The sequence below is a fragment of the Lacerta agilis genome, chromosome 5 (assembly GCF_009819535.1).
Source record: "Lacerta agilis isolate rLacAgi1 chromosome 5, rLacAgi1.pri, whole genome shotgun sequence".
Lineage (NCBI taxonomy): Eukaryota > Metazoa > Chordata > Lepidosauria > Squamata > Lacertidae > Lacerta > Lacerta agilis.
The window spans coordinates 36,257,691-36,285,407 of record NC_046316.1 but is presented as its reverse complement, the minus strand read 5'-3'; the positions used below and the strand labels follow the sequence as shown (position 1 = coordinate 36,285,407).

The 27,717-nt window shown below is 43.0% G+C and overlaps 1 protein-coding gene across 4 annotated transcripts in view; it reads left to right on the top strand.

Annotated features, from left to right (window-relative positions):
- Positions 1-27,717, top strand: part of INPP5A (inositol polyphosphate-5-phosphatase A) — a 234,576-nt gene that overhangs the window by 26,053 nt on the left and 180,806 nt on the right. For all 4 annotated transcript variants that reach the window (XM_033149334.1, XM_033149337.1, XM_033149335.1 and 1 more), the window contains exon 2: positions 19,331-19,372. In XM_033149334.1, the coding sequence (XP_033005225.1) occupies positions 19,331-19,372 (42 nt within the window). The remainder of the gene's footprint in view (positions 1-19,330; positions 19,373-27,717) is intronic.

Below are 27,717 nucleotides of genomic sequence, written 5' to 3'. Positions count from 1 at the left end.
TGCTGACCCCCTGCCCTAATGGATGACCAGATATAGAGACAAAAACTTTTTTGTTTGTCTCATTCCTGTTTCACTTTGACGAGTTCTTACTTTGCCAGCGTTTAGTTCCTTTTAATTTCAGCCGTGAGTCTCTGGAAGTGTAATTCATTGAAGGTCATCAGCTGAGTGATGCATAGGAGCGAATGGGACTGCCATGGATTTGCTTTTGTGCAGTGTGGGAGTTCAGGACTCAGAAGTGAACAGTCACAAGTGGATCACACACAAACTGTTTTTCAAGAGCCTGCATTAGGTGGCTATTCACTGTGCCTCCAGTGATTGGGCTGTTAATTTTATGTTTGGTTGTGAGAAGAGTGTACTTCTCAGGGTAAGTGAATGAACAGGCTCAGTTTGTAATAAGTGGGAGTGAAGTAAAATAATTCCGTAATGTGTAGTTTGAGATCAACATATTGGGAGCAAACCATTTTAGGCTGCCAGATGAAAACTTGTAAACCGAAGGCTATTTGGAACTCTCTTTTCTGGTTTGTGAGACAGGAGAGTTGAATGGAAGCATTTTAAAATAACGAGTGCTTCTTCAAAATAAAGAGTGCATTATACTAATTTGTGGTCATTGCAATAGCTTTAGGACTGGAGGGAATGGGGAGCTATTCTTACTTTAGAAAATTAAGCCAACTCCACAGCTAGCACATTTCAGTATCCAAGACTGAAAAACAAACAAATGTCATAGCAAGTGCACATGCTCCCTGTAAAATACTGTGATATCAAAAAATACTGAGTCTCCACTGGAATGTACAAATCTTTCACTTTGGCATTATTCCAGCAAGAGCTTTTGGGGTTTCAAATTCACTGCAGGTTTCCAGCAAAGCTTACACCATCTGACATGGTACATAATTGTTTTTTTAGCTTTTGTTGACTAATATTTCCTTCCTTGCCAAGCTATATTTAGCGTTTAAATACACTCGCTGTTGCATGCAAGTAAACAGTGCTGTCTTTTTTCACTGGAAGGAAACATCTTTCCATATGGATAAGAGCAAATGCCTGAGCTGGGTTTCCTGGGGAAACTGATATTCCCTCTAACCAGACAGTTGCTTTGAACTTCAGAGCAATATTAAGAAAAGTTGCCCCCCCCCCCGCCCTTGTATAAGCAGAGAGGTCTAATCGTAGTTTTTTATTCTCCTCTGTACTACTGCTACATTTTTTTTGTAAGGGGTGTGTGTGTCGTATTTTAAGCTGTAGTGAAGTCTAAAGCTCCCGTTGTTCGGTCCCAGCTCCTGCCCACCTAGCAGTTCAAAAGCACGTCAAAGTGCAAGTAGATAAATAGGTACCACTCTGGCAGGAAGGTAAACGGTGTTTCCGTGCGCTGCTCTGGTTCGCCAGAAGCGGCTTTGTCATGCTGGCCACATGACCCGGAAGCTGTCTGTGGACAAACGCCGGCTCCCTCGGCCTATAGAGCGAGATGAGCACCGCAACCCCAGAGTCGTCCGTGACTGGACCTAACGGTCAGGGGTACCTTTACCTTTTACTAAAGTTTTGGAAAAGATGTGAAAGGATTTTACTTTCGTATCATGCCCATATCTCCCAAAATGTGAAATCGGGCCACATGTCCCTGGATCTGAATGCCCTGCTTTCTAGAACAATTGATTGATTTCTTAGCCACCTTTCGCCATTAGGTGGGTTGCAACAATATAATCCTATAATTCTAAGAGCAAAACAAGCAAGTGGAACAGATCCAAACAAAAAGAGAATAGCAAAGGTAGAGCAAAGAGTTTGATCCCACAAAAATTGACTTGCCAGAGTCGCCAAAGGTGTTTCTTCAGCATAGAGAAGCTGTACAATAATTATGCTAGATGCACCTCTCAGCAAGGGGTAGCTACACAAATTAGGGGCTGCCACAGAGAAGGCCCTGTCACAGGCTTCAGTTCCCTCGGTGGAACTCCTAAGAAAGCCCACCGCTGGTCCTGCAGTTACTTTTTGACCCCTGTCAGCTCTTTAGGTTTGGACGCCATATTGTGCAAAGTGACTTGAAGGAGGAAATCAGGCTCGGTGTTTCAAAATGGCTACGAGCATGACAGCCCCTGTAGGAAATGCTGAATAACATGTGTGCTTAACGCAGCCCATGCCCGCATGCATCTCCTGTCCTGTCGGTTGGTGTTTATTGTGCAGAAGGAAAAATAACCATTTACCAGCCTGCTGGCCTTTGCTGTTCTACTGAACCATTGAAACACATTTTACAAACATTGACTATGGTTAAATTGCTTGATCTCTTTTTGCAGCCATTCCATCACACAATGACTGTTCTCAATTATGTTTTGAGAAGAGATCAGTGTGAAGGAGAGTTGAGTTTAGTGAATACGTTTAGCTTGGGTGTATCACATGAGGGCAATAAAACTTCATGCTGAATTATCCTTTCTAGAACAGTTTGCTGCTTAGGGGAGGGAATTCCTTTTTTTAAAAATAATAATAATGTCAGACTGCTCAAAGGAGTCCATTAACAAGCCATCTATTATTTGATATACTGTAAAGTACATTGGAAATTTGATTACAGCGCTTAAGTTTAAATTAACAATTCATAGTTGCACCATAATAAAGTGGCTCCAATTCAAACATAACAATGGTGGTTTTGAGGAAAGGAAGCCTCAGGGTTTCATACTTGCTCCTCTGTGCTGGCTGTTCTTTCCCAGCCTATCACCATCTTAATGATGCTTAAGGCCATCAGTTGAGAAGCTGCAGCAGCTCCTAAAATCCCGAGTGTTTCTAAGGCAGGCATAGGCAAACTCTGCCCTCCAGATGTTTTGGGACTACAACTCCCATCACCCCTAGCTAATAGGACCAGTGGTCAGGGATGATGGGAATTGTAGTCCCAAAACATCTGGAGGGCCGAGTTTGCCTATGCCTGGTTTAAGGGCCACTTGATACCTTATATCTCTGCCCCAGTCACTGAGGTTTTGCAGGGAGTTGCTGTTCACGGTCCCTCATGGCTCATACTCATTGGCTCACATCCACCAGGAGCTGTGCATTCAGTATTGTGGGACCAACCTGGCTGTGAGATCAGGCAGGCCCCCCTCCTTGTTGAAGACTTTTAAAACAAACAAAAAATCACCAGACGTGTTAAGTAAGCTTTTCTGATTTTATGGCTAATCTCAATTGATTTTATCTTCATTGTACACCACTTAGAACCTACACTGTTAAATAAATTGTTGAAAGAAATAAAAATATCACAGAGGGATAACACAGAAATCAGGAGGAAAAAGGTGGAGGTTAACTGGTACTGTTCAACCACCACAGCTGGCCATGCTTGGACAATTTGTGGGTGGAGTCTTCCCAAGTCTGTTTCATGTCTCATCTTAAATGTGCATGTAGTCTAGCTCCCTTTCCCCTGTCAAAAGGTCTCTCTGGACTTGGAAGCGCAGCCCCTGTTTTCACGGCAACCAGACCATTCTTCCATTTCTCTTCTGGTCCAGCAACACAATGGATTTGTAGCTGTCATCCAGACAACAAGACCATTGCTACCCGTATCTCTCATTTGATGGCATTTTCTGGTGCTCCTTCTTGTAAGTGATGGCCTGCCAGGCTGGGTTGTGGAGCACGACAGTTCCTTACATTTGGGGGTGACTTCTGGACCGCTGTCATAAACTAATGTTCATGCTAGCTGTTCTTCCTCTTAACCATGGATTGTCAACCAGCTTCAAACCTTGGTTATGATAGAAACTTGGCTTAGTATTAATAAAGGTTATGGTTGGGGCAGACGTAGGCTTGAGTGGTAAGTTACCATTGCCATCTTGCTGCAGGCACATGGGTCTTCTTGCTGTGGTCCCAACAACAGGCACAAATGCCCGGGTCAGGGCAGAAGAGCTCCTGCTATTGCTTGCAAAATGGATTCCACATAAAGCTACTCTGGTGTAGCCTAGGAGCCACAATAATGGCCTCACCTTCACCATGCAGCAGCCATTTGCATGTGGCAAGGGAGTCGAGAACATCTCTTTGCTTTCTATGGGTTCCTCTGCTGATGTTGAGGAATCCTCCTCTTTGTCTGCCAACCAAGTTGGAGGATAAGGAGATCATGCTTCAACGCTGCTATCCGTAAGCATGCTTCACTTGGAAGTGAATTAGTTTTGAAATCAATGTGGCTTTCGTCCAAGTAAATGTGTGTTTGGCTGGAGTATTAAAATGGCTTGAGTTCAAATGCTTTGGCTTTTAACTGGCTTGTGGATTGAGGGCCATGTCTGTTATACGCCTTGTTAAATTGGGACATGACCTTTAAAAAATGTAATAAGCTGACTTTGTTTTCGGCCCAGTCCTCCAAGTTAACTTGCATACCCGCTGGTCATTGCAGTATTCTGTTTTACAGATGCAGTTTATACTTGCGCCATTTCCCAAGAAAAGTCTTCTGTTGATGTTAGTCCTCCAAGGATCCTGCCCTTCAGTTGTTTCAAGGTGTGCCCTACCTTTTCTCCCTGGGCTTATCTCCCTTATCGCTGCCGTTTAGCTGTTTGTGCCTTAGGTGTGGCTGTGGTGGTTTCTTCTCCATTTTTAAACTTTGCCCATGGCTTTTCTTGTTCCCTTTAATTTTCATTCTGTGTTGGCATTCCTTCAGCTTTGCTCTCTTAGGCAGTGCTATTTTTTTTGCTAGGGGTGCCAGAACTCACCATGAACACCTTCCTCATTCTCTTAGAATGGCAGTGGCACCCACCTGAGAGGTTCTGGAAATTACAGCTGAAAAAAGCCCTGCTCTTAGGGTCACATTAACCAGCAAGACCCTGTCTTCTTCTTACAACCAGTCCAAGTTTCAATTTTCCCCTCGTGGTTCATAGCAGGGTCTAAACCAGGATCATGGTGAAGGTCGTCTTAGGCACAACCTGTAACCATCAGTCCAACTTTGAGTCATGGATGAGGCTGTTTTGGCTACATAAGGATCTACTTTTGTAGAATGAGTTTGTTGTTATCCTGATAGATATCTCTGCTGTGACTATGGTGTCCAGCCTCCTGGGAAAGATCTGCCTTGGCCTGTTGGTGCCTGTATTGTTTCAGCAAACCATATTTATTTTTTGTAATGTTTTCCTCTGTAAGAATTTGATCCATTGTTCTTGGTGGTGTGATGGTATTTTATCACCATTGTGTGTACTGCCTTGAGTGTATTAAGTAAAGGATCAATATAAATTATAGAGGGGAAGGTGGGGTGTTTTTTGTTTGTTTTGTTTTTAAAAAGCCCTACAATAGTTAATCTTTCTGCTGTGAAACTTTGTTCCATAAATCAGAGCCTAACCTAGGAACTTGAATGCTCTATTTTTTTCTATTTTGACAATTTAATTGTGCATACTGGAGGTGTATTTAACATTTCTAAATGATATGATCAAACTCTGAACCATCAATCCCTTATAAGCATAATTTTAAAGATATGCAGATGGTAGTGCTATATCTCTAGGTGTTAAAATTTTCAGATTTCTTCATCCGGTATTAAATGTGGACAGTCTTTTTTTGAGACAACAAAGCATAGTAGCAACCGATTGCCAAGGACTTACATTTTAAAAATGGCAGAAATAGCGGATGTACTGAACCTGCCAATTTTACCACATCGGAAGCCTAATATCTTAGACCTTCAAAACTGGGAAACAGAACAATTAAGTAATGTACACATGTCTACTCAGAGGTCCCATTGAATTCAATGGGGTCTAACCTCAGGCAAATGGGTATAGGAATGTAGCCTAAATCTCTCAGTGTTGAAACTTGAGCAGAATGAAAGGGAATCACTGATTGGGGAAGATGTTTTGGAACTAGATTTGGTAACTTTTCATTAAGATGTTTTGAGTGGGAGCTATGGAAGATATATTTTGGCATGCATTGTTCTTCAGTGAACTTTGTTTGGAGTTGTTAAGTTTGTTCTCCAGATAGGTTTTCTGTAAAAGAAATTTTCAAAAGGAATTTGTATTCTTTCTGCATCTGTCTATCCTTAAATAGGAGGATATATCTTGTACTTGGTCTTGTCTGCGGGCAGGCAATTGAACTGAATAGTCCTTTGGGTTCTTCCCAACACTATTATATTACATGTGAGCAAGAATGTGAAATACTAAGCGGGCGGTATTGCCATTTAAACCTTGCAATTTTAATGATTCACTTTGTCAGGTTATCAATCCTTTTAAGGTTTCTGGCATGAAATAGCCAACCAAAGTACTCTCAAGTCTTGATCTTTCTCGTGCTTATGTATTGCATGATTTCCCAACCAGTTCTATTTCACTTCCCATTTACTTTAAATCAGAAAGCAAAATTCTGATATCAAAGCTTCTAATTACTATGCATTAGTTCTCCTTTTTTAATATAAAAGGTGCTGCTGGAGAGAGTATGAGGGTTCCTGTCCATATGCAAGACAACTCCCAGGTACAGCCTATTTTGTTCACTCCTTTGTCAGGGAAGACCTCTCCTCCTTGCAGAGGGGAGGAGTTGCGAGCGGGAGCCGTTTCCCGCGCTTGCAGGGGGGCGTGTTCGACCCCCTGCATCATCCCCTATCCGCTGCCGCGCCAAGCCCCTCTGCTGGCCAATAGGGCTAGCCGGGGGGCGGAGTCTGGCTGCATTTAAACAGCCGCAGCAGCCCCATTTCCAGAACTCTGTTCAGTTAAATATGCCTCTTTCGATCAGGCAGTCAAACTCATTCGCAGCTTTGGCCAGGGTGCGCTTCTGGCCAAGTGTGATATTGAATCTGCCATTCGGTTGTTGCCAGTACACCCAAATGATTTCCATTTGTTGGGTTTCAGGTTCCAGGGCCAATTTTACGTAGACAAGTCAATGCCAATGGGTTGCTCAGTTGCCTGTGCAGCCTTTGAAACATTTAGCACCTTTCTGGATTGGGCCCTACGTTTTAGGACTGGTTTGTCAGGTGTGACTCATTATCTTGATTTTTTATTAATTGGAAAATCAAATAATTCCAATTGTGCTTCTCTTTTAGAGGCCTTTGCATCCTTGGCCCAAGAGCTAGGTGTTCCATTGGCAGCCGACAAAACAAAGGGCCCAGTTACATCTCTCACTTTTCTTGGTATCGAGTTAGACAACGTTACGGATATCATATTGCAGATCCTCCCACTCAAAAGGGTGACCCTCAGGCAGATTCAGTCGCTGTTAGGTCATCTCAACTTTGCTTGCAGGGTAGTTTCCCCCGGGTGCCCCTTTTGTTCCCGCTTAGCTAGGTTATCCACTGGTCTCAACCTTCCTCATCACAGGGTCCGCTTGCCCAAGTCTGTAAAAACAGACATGGAGATCTGGCTTAGATTTTTAGAACACTACAATGGGATCTCATTATGGCAGGACAATTTAAAATTGTTTTCAGATTTTCAGGTGCAATCTGATGCCTCAGGGTTCCTTGGTTTCGGAGTCTTCTTCAGGGGTTGCTGGTGCGCTCAGAGGTGGCCAGAAAGCTGGCAGGGTGGGCCTATCACTCGGGACCTCACCTTTCTTGAATTTTTTCTCATAGTTGTGGCTGTACACCTTTGGACTGACGAATTCTGTAATTGCCGTGTGTGCTTTCGGACTGATAACCAGGCAGTGTTAAATGTATTGGCCAAACAATAATCGTATTCTGAGAGGGTCTCTTGCTTACTGTGTTCATTTGTGCTGCTGTGCCTCAAACATAACATCATTTTCTCTACCAAATTCATCTCAGGTGTAAATAATGACATAGCGGATGCCTTATCTTGATTTCAGATGGACCGCTTCTGGTCATTAGCACCTCAGGCACAACACCTGCCAGAACCTTTCCCGTATCACCTCTGGAGCCTTGGAAACGCTGCGTGATTAAGGGAGTATTGGCCTCTGTGGCACCCTCCACCCTAAGGTCATATAAAAAAGCCTGGTGCGATTTCTTGGATTTCAGGTCTCAGGTGTCAGCTCTCGCTCACAGCATCCCTCCCACTACCGATCATGTATTACAATGCTTGGCTCACTTGCATAATTTAGGGTGAGCTGCAAAAACCTTAAAAATTCTCTCTGCTGCCATCACCTTAAAAAAAAAAAAGCAAATCTTTATTTTCCTCTGACCCTTGCTCTGACTTTGTTGTCCACAGAGCAATCGAGGGTTGGGGCAGACTTCAACCTGCTAAAAGTGAGGGCAGAAGGCCGATAACATATGACCTCCTCTGCCTTATACGCAAAAAACCTAGATCTATTTGCTGCTCGATATACAAGTCACATTTATTCTCTGCAGCCTGTGCCATTGCTTTCGTCCAAGTGTGGATATGTGGACACAGTATCTTCCATTGGGCACGTGCGCGATCCTGAAATCTTGGCATCGGCAACAACCTGGGTTTGCCACCTGGTGTTCGTGTTTCCTGGATTTCAAGACGTGGCATGCGCTGGGACGAGCTGCTGCCAGCGGTGAAGGCAAAAGCATCATCTCATGGCCCTCCCAACATCATGATAGTCCAGCTTGGGGAGAACGATTTGGCATACAGGAAGAGTGTGGACCTATTATCCAGCATAAAGAGAGACTTTGACGAACTTGTTGCCTTATTTCCCCAAACAACTTTGTTTTGGTTCGCCCTGCTAAAAAGGAGAGTTTGGCGTGACAGTGTCAACCCTTTGGCTATTGACAAATCCAGGAAACTCATAAATCGTGTGGTTGCACGCAAACTGTGTTATTTGGATGGCCATGTGATTGAGCACCCTGACATCCGGTTCAGGGAGGTGTCTCTTGTTTCACAATGATGGTGATCATCTTTCCGACCAAGGAAATGATGTGTGGTTGGCAGACATCACCAGAAGCATTAGGGATTGGTTACAGCTGTGAGGGTATTGGTGGCGAGCCTCTTTGGGCTCGGGTGGCGGTTAGGCATTGGAGTATTTAATATATGATGTAATATGTGTTGTGTATTGGAGGGCAGGTTGTGGCCATCACCTACCTCCTATGGGTATCCCATTAAAGGGATTCAGCGGTCGCGGATGCTGTCTGATGCCCCGCTGGTGGCTAGGGCCATGGCACAACCCCCGGTGACGTCAGGGGAAGCTTCCAGTTGTATTTGCATCAACAAGCTCCTCCCACTGGTCGTTAACCCTAAGGTGACTCCCCGCCAAGTGGGGTGGAGTCAAGCGTTGTGCTCTTCTCCAATGCTTAAAGCCAATACCTCTCACATGCTATAACCAATAAAGTTGTGGCCTTATTTTGCCCATTAACCTAAAATCATGTGTCCCTGTTTTTTATTTACTCCACGTGGGTGGCGGGTCATCGACTCGCAAAGTCCTGTCTGATCTAACACTGACTCATTTAAAATTCAGTAAACGCAGCCCTTTGTAAAAGCTAATGGCGGTTTAGGATGCTTAAAGGTGGGGACTTTCAGTCTCCGCAACTGATCCACAGGGCTGAGCTACTGTGCTCATTAGGCCTGACACTCTGGCAAGTCCATGCCAATCTTGTTATTAGTAATAAAGGGTTAACTCCTACTTTCACGGTGTGGTTTACTGCTTGCTCACTCATGACAGTCAGGGATGATTGGAGTTGTAGTCAAACAACATCTGGAGCCACACAATTCACATCCCTGTCTCAAGTGAATGTTATTTTAACCATGAATAGGAGTGTTTACATACAGAGCCTCAAGTGTGCATCGTTTAAAGTGTTACCGTTAGTTTTGTTAATATTACAAACATGCCTTGTATTTGCATGCAGCTTTCTTCATAAAGCAATTTTAGGGAAACTTCAAAAGGGGTCAGTAAACTTTACCCCCTCCTCGCTTTTGTATTCTAGTTGCTGGTATTATTTCAGCTTTGTCTAAAAATATATAGTTTTGCTGGGCATGTGAGTGTTGGGAAGTTAAGAAATTAGCCGTGTGTTGTGAAGCATTCTTTGTTTCAGTAACTTAGCAGCTCATGTGGTATCCATGTGTTTGCAAGGCTATTGCTTTATGTCCCTGGCCAATATTATAAGCATGTGCGCGCGCGCACACACACACACACACACACACTTGCATAAAATGAGCTAGCATTGGTAGGACTCAGAATTTCAGGAAAAGGTCGAAATAGTATTTAGTTGCAATGAGAGGTGGTGAACTGTGCACATATCCTGTTATTTTAAGAGAGATTCTACATACTTTCGCAGTTCTAAAAAAGAAGCTAGCAGGGACAATGGGGGGGGAGCAACTGGCTGTTCAAAATATGTGCAGTACTATGTAGAAAAAAGCAAATAAAAGAACTAAAATATTTCTGTTGACTATGTAAGACAGAAGTAACCCGGGTGTGTGTGCATCAAATGTGGCCCTCCCTATCAGGCCCTCAGGATCCTCACTTGGCAACATTTCTTCTCAGGCCATACCCTTTACTAATCCTGCTCTGTGCCCTCTTTTATCTGGCTGGAATGTGTCTTTGAACTGCAATACAGTACAGGTTGCGGCCATTTTGTGTGAGGGTTCCTTTCCTGGCCACCGCACAAGTCAGCGAAGCACATGTAAAACTGTTATGCCCCCACTCCTGTTCCGCCCTCTTCTGGATCCAAAAGGACCCATACATTGGGGGGGGGGTCCCTTTGTAATGCAGTGGCGGAGGGTGTGCTGTGGGGAAGTATGGCGGGACCTTCTGCCACCACAGGGAGGTGTGGCAAAACCCTCTGCAGCTGCGATTTGTAGCTCAGCATAAGGCAGCCAGCTATATCTTCTCCCCTCTACCTCCCCCCCCCCAGAACCCCCCCCCAAGACCTCATCCCACCAATCTCCCTTTTATCAAAGGGAGGGAGGGAGACCAAGCAAGCAAAAAAAACAACAACAAAAACACCCCACAACAACCCTTCCTTTTTGAGAGGAAACACCACCAGAAAATAAAAATGCTTCTCCCTATTTTTTTTCACCAGCGGTTGTTTACTGATATATTGCCCTGTTGAAACACTTATCACAATGTTATTTCAATACCTCTATTCAATGGTATGGCGATTTATTGCACAGCCCTAGCACACACCTGACGTCCTGACAGTTGAGTTGCTGCTGCTTACTGGGAAGGGGAGGAGTGAGGCATTGAGGAGTTATTGGCCCTGCTGATGCATTTGTGCTGCCCCAACCTCACTTTTCGTCCTCTCCTTGCTGGTATTAATCAGTGACAGCTGTCTGGAGGTCTGATGAGTACTGCTGACCCACCGTACCATTTTCTACTAATTTCACTTTTGGGAGACACTAAAAGTAGGTGCTTTTGGCAGGTGCTGCCTGCAGCATTTTTAAAACACATCTGGTTCACTTAGACACCATGAAGTTGTGGAATAAATACCAGCTTCATATCAGCAACGTGCTTAGTTCTAGTTAATTCATGAAGGGGTTAAGACCATAGAGTAAGCAGTCCTGCCAAAAGCCTTTGTTCCTTTTGTTTTCCACCATGTAACCAACCAAGAAGGATGTTCAGGCTGGTTGCTACAAGCCCAGACTGTGTGTCTTTAGCAAGCCATCTTTGTGCTTACCGGTAAATAATTTAGGAACTTTGAAATTAAGTTGCACGGCCTCTCCTTTCTTGCTGCTGTATGGAAAAGCACATGAAGCTCACCTTTGAAGAGTTTGTAAATAAACCATTTTAAACTTCCCAAATGCGTGGTTTCTTTTTCTGCTAAGGGAAGTAAGGGGAACTTTGGAAGAAACTTAAAAGGTTTAACAGCCTTTGGAAGAAATTTTTAAAGGTCTAACAGCCTATATTTCCATGCTTCACTTTGCTGGATGTTTTGTGATTTCAGATATCTGCTGGGGTTTTTTCTCACCAAAAAGTACTTGCCCCATAGCTTGATCTAGGCACCCAGGGAATTCTCAATTTATTCTTTTAAACCGATTACAACCAAACACTAAAAATACTAACAGAAGCACTTTGGGCTCCCCATATCGAGTTGTTCCTGCTTTACTTTTGTCATCCAAAGTCTCCCTGAGGCACCTCAAGATTCAGAATTCTTCCAAATCCAATACATTCAAACCACAAGAAAAAGACAGAATGCTCTCTCCCATTGGCTCAGAAGGGTGTGTATATGTACAAAGTCAAATAAGGATCTGAAATAGGAGAGGGTGACTTTTTTCCTGGTGAAATTCCTCATGTGTGCTTGTCTCAGCTGCCTTATTTGGCAGTTGGGGGGGGGGAACTAGTGGCAGTGATGCATCGATTGCAGGCTGTTATTTTCACCATGCCCACAGACAAATATTCCCAGACGTTTGCGTTGAGTGAAATTTGATTATTTATTTATTTTTATTCAATACTCCACCCTTGGTCATTAACAATTACTAGAGGGTTGGCTACAAATATAAAATTGGCAATGAAGTGTTTATAAAATCTGCTGTAGCCTATATACGGTAGTATAAAATTCATATCCAATACACAGTACTCAAGAAAGCAGCCAACTCTTAATTCTGAAGCTAGAAAGTGTTGGTACCAGCCTGGCCTTGGGTGGGGATGAGGAATTGTTCCATAACATGGGCTCTGCTGTCAAGAAGGCTTCGTTCTATGTTCTGTAAACTCAGCTTTCGTTTATTGACGGAATAACTAAATGGTTTTCCTTGAGTATGATGGATTTCTAAAGAATACAGACAGCTAGCTCTCTGAAGTCAGGGACTGGCTGACCAATGGAAATACCTTGGTTTTCCAGGAAGTACAACCAGGATCTCTTTGCAGAGATGAAGTGACCTTTGACTCAGTGTGTTGTTTCAAAAACCATCAGGAACCCTTTTAGAACAGAACCCAACAAGTTCATTTTCTATGTAGATCTGACATTGAAGCCGTTGTTTGTTCCACAATATCGTCTTCCTGCTGCCATCTGGTGAACAAATTCAGTGAAGGCAGCTGGTGATTTATTTATTCACTTTCATTATATTTTATATCAACAGCAAATAACTGATAGTTTATATGTGGGAAGAAGTTTCCAAATATTTTTAAATGGGAACTAAACTCTTATTTTATTCAAATACCACCAGCTGCGATCTGTTCAAATCTCATCACTTGTCAGCATGTCCCAGTGGACAGAGATTTTGGAGGGTTTTTGGACTTGCCCACTTCAACCACCGTATCTCCATCGTGGAGTTGGATTCTGCTGGTACAGTTAACTACTTAATGGCCTCCACTTCCCTCTTCAAAATTAAATGCACTATTCTGTTTCACATAGTGGCTCTGAAGACAAACAAGATCAAATATATTCTACTCAGAATTGCTATATAAATGAGAAAAAAGTCTATAAAAGGGGGGCATGCATTTATTTGATTGAAGACAGGATCGAGAGGAAAAATTGTAATGTCGTTTTGTATATTCTTTTAAGCACCAGAGGAATGTATGTTGCCTAATAGCCAAAACTTTGATTCACTCGTATGTGCCCAAATACAGTAAGCCTTGCAGAATGTTTCACAATCTCTGTCACATTTAGTGATTAGTTTTGTATCCAGCATTCAGAGGTTGTTCCTGTTTCCACTCATGGCTTCCTTTGTGTTTTGACATAATCTGCTGCCTTCTAATACAAATTAGTTTATAGAAGACCCATGGGGTGACGTCCAAGACTGTGCTTTGCAGTTGCCATGTTTGTGCCTTACTTAAAAGGGCAAGGCCTTGTGGCAGAGTTCATGAGCTCCAACTCCATACCACTCCATACAGTGGTATCTTGGTTCTCAAACTCAATCTGTTCCGGAAGTCCGTTCCAAAACCAAAGCATTCCAAAACCAAGGGGTGCTTTCCCATAGAAAGTAATGCAAAACGGATTAATCTGTTCCAGGCTTTCAAAAAGAACACCTAAAACAGCAATGAGTTTAACATGAGTTTTACTATCTAACGAGACCAAAGATCCATAAAATGAAAGCAATAATCAATGTACCGTACTATAAAATAAATAAGACAGTATTAATATAGTTGATAAAAATTAAAATTATTATTTTTTCCTTACCTGCACTGATGATAGTCATTGTTTGGATGGGGGGCTTTTATCCATTTCCGCAGTCACACAATCAACGAATCAGTAGCTGAACTGGGTTCCACACAGTCACAAAAACAAATTAACTGAAAAAAGCCTTTAAAAAACCCCAAAAACGCAGAATAAATAGCAAAAACAAAAGCGCCAAACTTAATCCGTTCCGGAAGTCCGTTTGACTTCTGAAATGTTCAAAAACCAAGGTGCAGCTTCTGATTGGTGCAGGTGCCCCGGAAACAATAGCCAACAACTGCATCGGACGTTCAGCGTCTGAAAAACGTTCAAAAACCAGAACACTTACACTTTTTGGTGTTTGAGAACCAAGACACCACTGTATTCTGTTTCATAGCCACAAGACTGCATGGCAGCAGTAAAGCTGATAAGTTGGTGAAGTGCCCTTTTGCTCTGGAATTCTTAGGCTTGGTCTAACTGGAAAGGGGAACCTTTTCAGACTGATGGCTGCATTCCATTCTGGGCAACATTCTGAAGGCCATGTTAATAACGAAGGCTGGGCTGCAAACGAAAGTGGTAGGAACAGCTTGTGTCAATTTTTCCTCTGCACAGTAAACTAGCTCTAACCCACCCCCAGCGTTCTCCACCCAGGAAAGCAAGAAGCACGATCAAAGTTCAAGGGTATATTCCAGCTGGGCGAAAACCCTCTCCTTTTCAACTAACCACAGTTCTCATTATGTTTGAACCCAGTCAAGCTGCGGTTAGTAATAACTATGGTTTGCTGAAAGGTCAAACCTTGGTTAAAGATCCTGGCTTGTTTTCAATGAATCGGTTAATGTTAATAATCATAGTTTCAAGTTCAGAAGCAACACTAAAATGTGGTTAAGTTGAAAACAGAAGTGAAAGCTTCTGATCTCCTCTTTGTGGGCATCCTGGAGGCGGGGAGGGGAGGAGGAAATGCCTCAGGCTTGTACACACAATCTATTAAGCTACAGTTTGGTGTTACAAGCAGACTTAGCCTTCATGTATTCACTGGGGCATGAACAAGGATGCGTAGGTAAAGGCACGGCAAATATTAATTTTATTATGTTTCTATACTGCCCTTCATCTCAGGATCACAGGGCAGCTTACAATATAAAAGCACACAAATACACAATGCAGAGTGGATAAAAATCAATGATTTTTAAATTTATTTATTTTTTAAAAATCAGATTTAAAAAAAAATTGTATCGGATCGGATTTTTAAAATAAAATGCTTTTGGAGGAAAAATATTTCTAAAGATAGTTTTCTGTTTAAGTTACATTATAGTCCAAAGGCTATTCATCAGGAAATAAGGATTTGTTTTAAGTTTCTCATGTGTGCTAAAACTCAGTCTTTAAGTTTTTTTTTTAATCGTTTGACCGCATCAGTTAACAAACATGGATACATATGCTATAATGTTATTGTTTTAGTTAAATAAATTGTTTAAGTTGTTATTAAGGAAATGATTGTTTTTCTCCTTCCAATAAAGTACAGCAGAAAAGTTGTCCAATATAAACAGTTAACTTATTAAACCTCACAATCATTTCATAATTATCTGTCTTGTGTATTTCCAATAGTATAACCAAATCAGTAAAAACTACTCTGAAAATTTATTATTCCAAAAACGAAACCTTTATCTGGTTGTAAATATTAAGATTATACCAGCAAGAATAAGTCTTTCTCTCTCTCTTAAAAAAAATTAAATTAAATCAAGTCTTACGGACTAGTGATTTACCGGCTAAATTGTGATTTAAATTGTTTGATTTAAATCAACTCCACCCTGACACAATGTAGTAACAAACTAAAACAACACCCTCCCAACACATACAGTTTGAAAGGCCACAGATAATTCAATATGTCTTCTCCTGCTTTGTGGCTCCTTGGTATACTCCAGAACTTAGATCGAGGAAACAAGCTGAGAGACGGCTCGAATGCGAGTGGAGGGAAACTGCAGTCGAATGCAATTGAACACTGGTGGGGGTTCATCACGGAGCTTAACTAGAGGCAGTCAAAGCAGCAAAGAAGTGCGCATCAAGCCCACTCGCTCATCTGCCTGTGACTGTGCCTGGTGCAGAGAAAAATGGCTGTGTCTAAACTCTCTTGGCTACGTTGACTGGTTGGGTATCCAGTCACTTTCTGCCCAAACCCAAATGCAGAGAGCATGGCCGTGGCAACTGGAACTTTGCTGCCACTGTATAAAAGAGGGCTAGGAAGATGCAGTGGCCATGTCTGATTTCGCACACAACTCAGCGACGCTGCTTTGAACAAGGCTTGGTTGAACAATGCAGTTTTGCGAATGGTAACTTGTGACTTGGTAATCACAATGGAAATGGAAGAGAGAAAACCAGAAGCATCACGCCACTGAAAGCATGCATGAAAAAGCAATAAGAGATAAATAAGGCTTTCACCTGGCACCAAAAAGATGGAAAGGAGGGCATTCCACAACTGGGGCGTCACCACCACTGAAAAGGCCCTCACATTTGTCAGGATACCCAAATGGCTTTGGAAATGGATTTGTTACTTTCTCGACGGCCTTCCGTGAACTGATCCAGCAGTGCTCTCTTTATGCTCTTATGAGTAAGAACAGTCTTAACTGCCTTTATATATAAAAAAATGCTATACTGGCAGGCTTTAAAAGCATGTCAAATGATAGTTGGCATTTGTGATTATAGGTCCATGAATTTTCTATGTAATTTTCCAGAACGCTGTGCAGCCGCTGAGCAGGAATAAAAATAAGTTACCAGCTCTATGGCTGGGTTGCCTTTCCCATACCTCTGTCCTCTCCTTGTGTAATGCTGGAATTATTTGGCATCTATAAAACAGCTGCCATAAAGTATTTTATAGTGCAGCGATCCCTTTTCATAACACTGTTGAATGACTGCCTTGGACATAAATTTATTTTGCGGGTTTCCCCCCCCCCCCCTGGTATTGAGTTTTGCAGCTTTTGCAAGGATTGAGTTGGCTAGGAGCTGTTCCTCGTTTGGAGATGGTTGTGCACCAGAGGCTTGTGAATCTGCATTCCAGCCACTGAGAGCCAACTTCCCGTTTGTGTAACAAACTCAGTCTGCCATATTAATTGTTTAAAAGGCTTTCGGTGAATATAACATGGTGGCGTGGAAGGCTTGTGATATTTGAAAATGCCCTGAACTGATGCGACTCTCTTCTCGTATTTGTTTTCCAAACTGAAAGTGGCGCCAAAACATTTTCTTCATTTTGCTTTTCAGAATTGTAGCTCTTGACAGTTTAAAACAGATATTTAGTCACACAGAAAACAAAAAGCTTTGACGTCATTACCCGAGAACCATAAAAATATTTTCCGTTCTCTTTTTGTGACAACCTATAAATCACTGTTTTCGGTAAAATATGTCTATTAGAAGTTAACAAGTGGGACCTGCAACGAAGTCTTGCAGTGTGGAGTGTTTCTAGTTTAGGTTCCAGCCATTCAGCCCTGGGATCTTCCTGGGTATTTCATTCCATTCCCCTTCTCCCATAATTTTTATGAGATTGTCACGTTCCTGCCTCCCGTGCTTCCAGCAAGCAGCTCACAATGCTTTTAGATAGTCTAATTTGTGCACTGGGCTGTACAAGTGATACTATTGGTGGACACCATTGCAATATCTTGGCCTGTCAGTCCTGGAAGACCTGCTCCCTGGAGTGCCCAGAGCAGTTACCAGTGGTGAGCCTGTTGGGGTGCTATGACTCCAGCAATTTATCAACAGCTCTGCCTGCTATTTCCAGGTCTGGCAGGGTTGGTGGAGTTAAAAACACACACATTCGTTTCATTATTCCCCCGCATTTCAAGAGTGGCAAGTGTCTCCAGCAGCAGCCCCATGTTAGTCATTTTTTGCAATAACTGCTTCCACTTCAACTTTCTATGTACAGTAGTACCTCAGTATTCAAACGTCTCCATTGATGAACATTTTGGTTTTTGAATGCCATAAACCCTTAAGTAAATGCTTCGGTTTTCGAACACACCTCGGAAGTCGAACATGCCATGTAACTTCCGCTGAATGCAAGATCCTGTGGCCTAGCTGTCGGCTGTTGAGTTTTCAGTTTTCGAAAGTTTCAGAACTTGAATGGTCTTCCGGAACGGATTATATTCGAAAACAGGTACCACTGTATGATTTTTGGTTCCAATAAAAACCTCTGCTGTATAGCCTGGCGAGTGGTGCTATGAGAATATCAATTCTCAGTTACTTTGAATGAATCATAATAAATATACAAAATAAAGATACCAAAAATTTGATATCAATAACAGCAACCACTGCCATCCCACCCCAAACAAACCCCACCAAACAATACCCCAACCCCTGCCCAAGAGTCTCAGACTTTGTAGCTGGATTCATTCCCCACCCCCCTGGCCTTCAAGGCAGGGAGCAGGTCTTCCAAGACTCACAACCATGACGGTCCATTGACTCTGCTGGGATGGGCCAGCTCCATCAGGCCTCCTCTTCCCTTAAATGTCACCTGCGGGCTTCCATTCCATCAAACTGCATTAACAGGAGAGAGGAAGCAGAGCTCACTCCATCGCCTTTGTTGGAGTCTTGGCTCCATCAGCTACCTCCTGCCTCAGAACTGTGTCAGCTGGTCAATATAGGAACAATGGTCTAGAAATTGGTGTCTAAGTTTTGACTTTCCTTTTTTTCCCTTGTGGGTTGTATTTTTTTATCTTATTTTTAAAAAGATTGTAATCCTGCAGCTAGGGAGTGTCTTGTTTTGAATTTATGTAAGACGCGGGTGGCGCTGTGGGTTAAACAACAGACCCTAGGGCTTGCTGATCAGAAGATTGGTGGCTCGAATCCCTGCAATGGGGTGAGCTCCCGTTGTTTGGTCCCAGCTCCTGGCCACCTAGCAATTTGAAAGCACGTCACAGACAGTGCAAGTTGATAAATCGGTACCGCTCCAGTGGGAAGGTAAATGGCGTTTCCGTGCGCTGCTCTGGTTCGCCAGAAGCGGCTTTGTCATGCTGGCCACATGACCCACAAGCTGTACATCTGCTCCCTTGGCCAATAAAGCGAGATGAGCGCCACAACCCCAGAGTCGTCCGTGACTGGACCTAACGGTCGGGGTCCCTTTACCTTTAAACTGCTGTGGGAGCCTTTTTTGGCTGAGGAGCAGGACACAAATGCTTTAAATTAAATTACATTAAGTAAAGAGTTGTATCCAGTGTTAGTGCAATTTACTAAAATTAATGGTCCTAGATTAGTCATGCTTGTTCATTTCAGTGGGTCTGCTCTGAAGAGAACATTGAATGAAACTCACTATGTTAAAATGCCTTAGGTGAAAAGTTTATTGGTTGTGTGCCTGAAAGTAGCTATATTGACTTCCAACATCACAAAAATCAAAAGGCTTATTTGTGTGTAATTGGAATACTCCTTTTAAGTGTGCACGTGCTAAATCAGTGCTTGTATCTTTCACTTAGTCATTTTGCTTGTCTGTATTACAGAAGTCATATATTAATTTTGTTTTATTTGTTTATTTTCCAGCCAGAAAATTTACAGAAGAATTGGCTTCGGGAATTTTATCAGGTACAGTGAGAACTATTTTCTTTCATGGCATAAAGTCAAACAGGCTGTCAGCATCTTACGTCTTTATCAGTGGGCTAATCTAACGATCAAAAACCTGAAACATAACAAGTCTGTGAAAAATAACAAAGGACAGCAGGGCTAGAATAACTTTTTTTAAAAGCGTATATGGGACAGTAGGCTAATACTCAGCTGTAGGTTTTGACTCTTGTATACACAGCCTTAGAAGAGGAAGATAAAACATTTCTCTGCAAACTGCCATTGTAAACAAACGTCCTGAATAAAATGACAATTTTCAACTGTCAGTAATTAAAGCCATATAAATATTTCCTTTTTTGGATTCCAAAACATAAACATTTGTCAAATTTACACTGAAATACATTGTATAGTATTGTTCAAGAGACCATATAAAATAGTTGAGAGACTGTACATTTTGTGATAAAGATTTTTTTGTTTTGTTGCCAAAAAATAAATAAATCCTAACATGTATTTGGCTCTGTTTAAACTCTTACCGGAAATCATGAGTAAGGCTGCTATCATAAACATGCTTGCCTGGAACATAGTATTAATAAAAATCAATAGATAGGGCGGTCACTTGCAAGTTGCGGGTAAAGGTCAGCCAGTGTTTGAAAGAAAAATGAAGGATTTGTTTCAATGGTATAGCCATAGCCCGACTTAAGAGAGTGATTTTGTTTCTCTTATGTGTTACTAGATAATACTTAAATATATAAATGTTTAAAAGAGGGGTGGGAATGCTGTAGCCATCCACATGTTCTTGATCTCAGACTCCCATTAGCCCGAGACAGCATGGCCAGTGATAAGGGATGATGGGAGTTGTAGTCCAACCAACATCTGGAGGTTCCCCATCCTTGACTTGGGGTGACTCTAAGGAACACAGAAGCTGATGTGTTTTTTTTTCTTCTGGTAATAGATACACCGGCCTGAAACTTTAGGATCAAGTTTTATATTATTCTGGAATAATATAAGATTCCGTTCAAGCTAAGGTCCTGTGAAAATCAGAAAACTTTATTCATTTGTTTAGCACCCACGTAGATAACCTCATGTTTCTTTGAATGGTTGAACTCCCCTAAAGGAGACCCCGTACTCTGCGGAAGAAAAGACTTTTAAGTGAGGAGTAGAAGTGGATGTGCTGGTGGGGGCAGCGGGCGGTCAAAGCAGTAAATGTCAAATGTCAAGTCTAATGGGAGACCCAAGCTTGAAGTGTTCTTATTGTCTAATTGTCTCAAATGTGTCTGCACTGGGGCAGATGATTTAGGGCAGGGATGGGAGAACTTGTGACCCTCTGGAGTCCAACTCCCATCTGCCCCAACCAACATGGTTGGTGGTCAGAGATGATGGGAGATGTTGTCTGGAGGGCCACAAGTTCTCCATCCCTGGTTTTAAGACCTTCCATTGGAGCATCTCTAAAAATCTTTGTAGAGTGGTGCAGGCCCCACTGAAATTGTCAGAGCTTGCACTGGTTCAGCAATTCAGTGAGTAAAACCGATAATGACAGCAATCAGGAGGGACTCCAGGGCTGAGTGTGCCATCAGCAAAGTGTCTTCTTGTGGACCCCCACCTACAGTAGTGACACGCCCCACCATTTGTCCCTTGATGGTGACAGCAATTCCAAGCAGAAGAGATTTCCCCAGAATTTCCAGGGCATTGTTGTTGGGGGAGGGAGGCAGCCGTCTGGATGAGAGTTTTTTTGTTTTTGTTTAAGAAGGTCTATAACAGGCATTAGGGATCTGCTGTTAAGGATGCTCTCCGGTGATCCACTGACCTTTCTCCTTAGTTGAACTATGATATCAGAGGCTCAGCTGAGAGAGAAGTGCAGGGAGTGGCATAACAATATGGGGAGGTAAGCAAGGAGAGGTTCTGCCTACCTCACTTGTCTGGTGTGACCTCTATATCCCATTTAAATGTATGGAAGAGGCACCTGGTTCTGAAGGATGTCATCAGCTCACAATGCATGTAAGTGGGGTTGCTTGTTGGAAAGTGTCCCCATGTGAAAAAATTCCTGATACGTTGGAAGCTGAAGACCTGGGCATAATCAGGCTAGGCATACATTAGGCAAGGAGGATGTGTGGCTGAAGGGGACCTTGCCCTAAATCAGTGCCTGAGACACAAGCACAGTTCAAACCCTGAAGGCCTTTCCAGACTCTCTGCACTGTGTGGAATAGGGAAGTAAAAATGACTATAGATTTTTTGCATAAAATCCAAATGACGTTCATGCGGCAGGTGCTTTTTGTTGCAAATTCCCTCCCTTCTTGTCCCTCCCTGTCTTGTTCTACTTTAATGTCCCTGGCAGTTCTTACAGGCAGTGGTGGTGGCAGCAGTGGTAGCTTCCCTATTTCTTGGGAATACTTTACTCAATCTGTAGCTCAATCCACACGTCACAGGAAACCAGAGTGAGTGGTTTACCATTATTTCACTAATCTGGGCCACTGTGCTTCTCCCCATCAATGCATGGGGAAAACAAACCACAATCCTTGACTAAGTGTTATGTACAAATTGGGGATTGTGGTTGTTTAGGTTGTGTTTTGTTTTTGTTTTTTGCTCAAACCATGATCAGTAAGCCAGAACAGACAGTGGCTACAAATCATGGTTTCTTTAGACTGAAACAAACCATAACTCCACAACAGTTCTTACTCCAGATGTTGAGAATGTGTGGCCCTCTAGAAGTCATTGGACTTCAGCTCCCATCATCCTTGACATGCTGGCTGGTGCTGATGGGAGTTGGAGTTCAACATCTGTGGGGCTATAGATTCCCCCACACTGGGCCCGTCCCTTTTGCTATATGGGGTATAGGACACATAGGTATAGCAAAATTTGCACTTCATGGAGTTACAACAGTAAAAATATAAATAACAAAATCTTTCTTTAAAAGTCCCTGATTTGATAAATGTGTTCTCTTCATTAAGGTAAGGGAAATCAGTGTCCATTGTTTTTTAAATGGTTGTTGTTGGAGACATATCACATATGTCAATAGAGAAGAGTTGGAAAATGATTGTAGATGGTTTGTTTTGTGAAGTTGAAACAAGATAAACCACAAACCACATTTCCCCCGTCCCTTCTGTGGAATGTAATTTGCATATATAGTCGTGTCAACATAATGTTCATAACCTCTGTTAAACTGAAAGTTGAACAGAACTTCTCTAAGTGGTGCATACACCCTTTGAAAAAAAAAGGAAGAATTCTTAGTGGTATTCACGCGTATTTCTAGAAAGTGTAATCTGCTATGGCTTTAACTCAGATTTTTCTTCTTCCTTATTCTTAACTGTTTTGATCTACTGTTGCAATGTTGCCCCCCCCCCCAATTGACTGTATTTCAAGCGAAGCTGCAAATAAAGCTGGCGCTCCCACTTCTGTATTTTGTTGTTTGAACAGATTGGCAAATCTAAGGGGGAACTGAAGAAATTCTCTTTCTTATAACTTGCTAATTTATATACCGCCAAGGTGGCTTCTAAGTGCTTCATTAGCATGAAAGCAATTAGAGAAAATAAAAACACAATACTTAAAATACACAACAAAGCAATTTCATAAAAACATGAAAATAAGCACTTGCTATTAAGTTGTACAATGAAATAAGCCTATTAAAGCAGCATAGCTTTTAGGAGTTAGAAGAGTAATTAAAACAGGAGGTTCAGGATAGGAGATCAGGCAAGGGAATAGGTGTTTCTTCAAGAGCCAGCAGAATGCCAATACTGATGGGATGTCTCGTATTACCACAGTTATTAAAAGAATCAAAATGTGTTGTAGTTTTCCACCCAGTCATCAGTTAGTATCACTTTCCTTTCTACCAAGATCGTCTCCCAGCCACCTACCTTTCTTTTTCATGCCTCGCTGAACTGACTAGTAGAGTTGCCGGGATTTCATGTCCCAAACCTGAGATGTAGGGGTGACCTATGGTGATGTCACACTGGGCGGAACCTGGTAATGTCACGAAGCATGACACATTGCTTCTGCAGCCCCATATCTTGCATCAGGCATGCATGTGCTCTCATAACCCACTCCTCTTGAGCCCAGCTGTCACGGACTGGTTGGACGCAGAGGAATGGTGGGAGGAACCACCTGGGGAACCACCAAGGGAAAAGAAGGCTCAGAGCCCAGGGGATTGGTGGTGGGACAATGATGAGTGGTCAGAGGGAGAAGACTGGGAAGAGAAGGTGTTGGAAACAGAGGAGGTAACAAGGTTTAGTGAGGTGGGAGAGAGTCTGTGGCAGAGGGGAGTCCAGAACCAGAGGCAGAAGCTGAAGCAGGGGAGAAGGGGGGAGGCAGAGACGAGTCTGACCGGTGAAGGTAGTAAGCTTCCCTTCCCCCTGGTCTCCCAGAACTGGGAGAGGCATGAACTGGGAGAGGACTTAGACAGCTGTGCATGAGAGGAGAGGGGCCAAGAGGCAGAGATGAGTTAGGCTGGTGCTGAGTCACGGGTGTCTCCCCCTACTGCTGCAACAAGCTCCCCTCACTACTCTGCCTCCCAGAACCAGAAGAGGGCTGAAATAGGCGGAGCAGAGATAGGTCAGCCCTGGAGGTCTGACCTCAAAGGTAGATTGGTATTTACTGCTACATCTTTGGGATATTTGTAGTATATTGGCTAGGATTTCAAACACCAAATAATTGCAACGGTGGCATGTAAAATAGGAATGGGGGGGGATCTGCTGTGGCTGGTTTTTTATGAGTCAGTTAGCAACCATAGTGTTTCTCTCTTGTAAAATACAAATATTAATTGACTTCCTTTGTGTGTGGATGATGCATATGTTTTCTCTCTTACCTTCAGTCTGGGGAGCTGGGGGTGGAGGGGAAGCAAACAGAGGAGGTGTTCCCCACAGCATTCCCTCAAAACTTCAAATGTGCCACAGGCTTAAGAAGGTTGGTGGCCCCTCTCCTTTTAGGCAAACAGAATGATGCAAGATGGTGGCAGACCCCCCACCCCTGTGAAAATACTTTTTGACACTTATTAAGAAGAAAGGATCTCAAAGAGCCATATAGAACAATTTGAGCAAGGCTGACGGTGACATTTGATTAACAGCCAAGTACATTAATTGTATTACACGGGAGGAAGTTTATGAGGGAGCAGTGTTTCTCTGACTACCCTATATCCGTGGCTGAAGTGATGACGGCATCATCAAGTGTCAAGCATGAGCCTACTGAAGTGGAACATGCTGAGGGGATCATCAAGCAGCTGATTCATGATGAGTCACATGCCCAGAGAATTGCTACTGTATTTGTGGAGAAATTGGTTAATCATAGATATTGTAGAGTTGGAAGGGACCACGAGGGCCATCTAGTCCAACCCCCTGCAATGCATGAATCTTTTGCCCAACATGGAGCTCAAACCCATGACTCTGAGTTTAAGAGTCTCATGCTCTACCAACTGAGCTATAGAGGTCTCTGTCCACTGGAGTTTTCTTTTTTTTAATATCATGCATGATTGTCACATGTGGCTGTGTGGTGGCAGGTAGTCTGTTATAAATGTATAATGGACTTGTGTAACTTCCGCAGACTTGATGCATATGCCTCCTGGGAAGTAAGCCCATCAAGTTCAGTTGAGTTTACTCCCGTGTAAGTGGATATAGGATTGCAGCTTTGTCTGCCAGGCTGTTCCCCTGAGTGGAAAAAAAGGTCAGCAGGGGAAACTTGTGGGCTGGCTTTAAAATGAAGCGGTTTGAAGATTTCAACCAAGCGAGTTGGCTTTCAGCCAAGAAGTTGCAGATTAACATTTATGTAGATGGAAACATACTGATAACTTAAATCTGATTATGAACTCCATGATACTGCTCCCCGTACCTCACTTGTTATCATTTCCCCTTTTCCATTATGGAAAATGCTGCTGGCTTGGTTTGGTTAATATTTATAAAATTTGTGGAGCGGGAGGGGAAGAATCCCATGTTGCTACTGAAATAAATATCTAGGGCAGCTCATACACCCACAGCACCCACACCCATTAAAAATAAGACACAAACTACAGGTCAATATTCACTTAACTTTGAGAGTAAAAGTAACTGAATTCCGTGAGATTTACTTCTGAGTAAACCAGCATAGGTCTATACTGTAAATCAATAAAATGTTGATGTTATTGCAATCACAAACCAAAAAGCAAAATTTTGCAACGGGTATAAATGAATAAAAGCTGTTTAATTACCCCACTGCTAAATGTCCTTTTCTCATAGAACAGCAATCGGAGCTGTTGGATTCCAGTTCCCATCATTCCTGACCACTAACCATGCTGGTTGGGGCTGGTGGAGTCCAACCATTTGGAAGATGACAAGTTCCCTAATTGTATCCCCGAAACCAGACTGAAATAGACTTATGAGCATCTGGGTCATCCTGCCACCACCCATTTGGGCAGTTAGTCCAAGCAGGATATATTTTCAACTAGCTGGCAGTTGGGAAACTCTAGTTAAAAGCACAGTTTCCCCTTCAGGACCGATCTCACAGCTGCCATGTTCATAGTGTCCAGGAGCATCTCAGATTAGGAATGAAACAAGGAAGGGGAGAGACAAAATTCAGGTAGGTGGAGGGCACAGTCAAATAGCCTGAAATAAACAAGACAACATGGCATTTTTTTCACTTACACAAGGCTGCTGAAAGTCTGGGAGCAAACAGGACTGGACTTTTGTATGAAAAGGTTATGAGCTCAGTCCAGTTCTAGACACAAAAATGAACTCCTAGGCTCAAAATGTGCTTGGAGGCTGTTCTTTAATTCTAACCTCACTTCTTATGCACTTTGCTCTGGTTTGTAGATATTGGGGTTCCAGCAAAACAAACAAACAAGCCTCAAAGTAGATCTTGCAAGCTTGAAATCTGCTCACGTTGAAAAGCCATACCAATAAGCCCACCTAAGGGAGAATTACCCTACTCACGGTACAAAATCCTGCAGGGATCAGGTTTGTTTTAAGATGCAGTAATAACATAACTTTAGATAAAATTCAACAAAATTTTGCCTAACCAGGAATTTGGCCTTCCTTGATTTATTTAGCATGGTAGAATGTGGACCACACTCAGGGCAGAGCTGTGAAAGAGAAATGTATGGTTTAGAAAAAGAAAAAGAAAGGTCGTGGAAATATGTTTGCATTTTGTGGTTTTAGGGTAAAGCCAGATGTGTCAGTGAAACAGAAGAAGCTGCAGGTTCTTCACCTCGCGATGGGTGTCCAATTCATAATGTAAATATCAGGTGTACACGCTAGCACATAAAATACCAACTCAACCAGAACTTCGCGGAAAGTGAAGCTTCCCTGTTGTTTTTGGTCCCTCATTGAACCATATGCAAGGTTTGCCAGCCTTCATAATTCTCGAGCCCCACAAGTTGCTGTAGCTTCGTTGACTCTCTGAGCTAGGCCTGCATTGAGGTTGGGTGTGTATGTAGAGAGGGAGCACATTCCCCAGGTGGAAGGTGGGTGTGGGGTGTGGGGTGGGGTTCAGCAAAGTGTTCTCATTTATGGGAGAAAGAGGACACACAGTTAGTGGGTGACTCCTTATGAGTTCCTGTTGAGATCCACTTAATAGTAGAGGTAGGTATATCTTGTTAGCAGTATTGTACTACAGAGCTTATGTTCCACTCAGGCTAGTACGTACTTTGATTTGGAGTGCTTTTAATTGGGTGGGGGAAACGACAACTGGTGGCCTATGGACTAGATGCCACCCCCCCCCATCCAGCTGTCAGCATCATCTCCTTACCCTGCCTCCCCAAAATAATTAGGGGCTTGAAAACAGCTTCCCCCACAAAAAGTCTGAATGTGGTGCGTTTTCAGGGGGAGTTGCAGCTGGGGAAGGATCCTCGGTGTGGTACCATTAATGATGCCAACAGGTGGCTTTTTTCAAGTCTAATTGTGGCTCAGGGGCATTTGTAGGGCAGGAGGGCTTGCAGCTGGGGTCGGGATAAAACCCCTCTCTGCATAGTCTGACCCTCCTGCTAAATCTGCCTCTCCCCGTGCCACAATTTGGCTTCAGAACAGCAACAATTTTTTGTGTGCCAAGGAAGGTTATTTTTCAAGATGAAGTGCTGTTCACAGAGTTCTTCGTGGAAAGCACAGCTGGGGAGGAAAGCCTTAACCCCTTCCTCCCCCGCTGCAATTTCCACGAAGAGTCCTCTCATCCCCTGCTTCACAAATAGGTTTGGGGGGGGAAAGCCAAAGGCTCGAGGGAGATTCATGCACGTGCTATATGGTTTTATGCACACGTTGCATTGGTGTGCAAGTGTCCCTGCCGGCTTGTGGCCCCTGAAGGGTTAGGCAAGAGAAAATGCAGCTCTGGGGCTGCAAAAGCTTTCCATCCCTGAAGGCTGAAGTCCACAGTTGGCTGAGCAGGAAACATCTCATGTATTCTCAGTACAGGGTTTGTGTGTG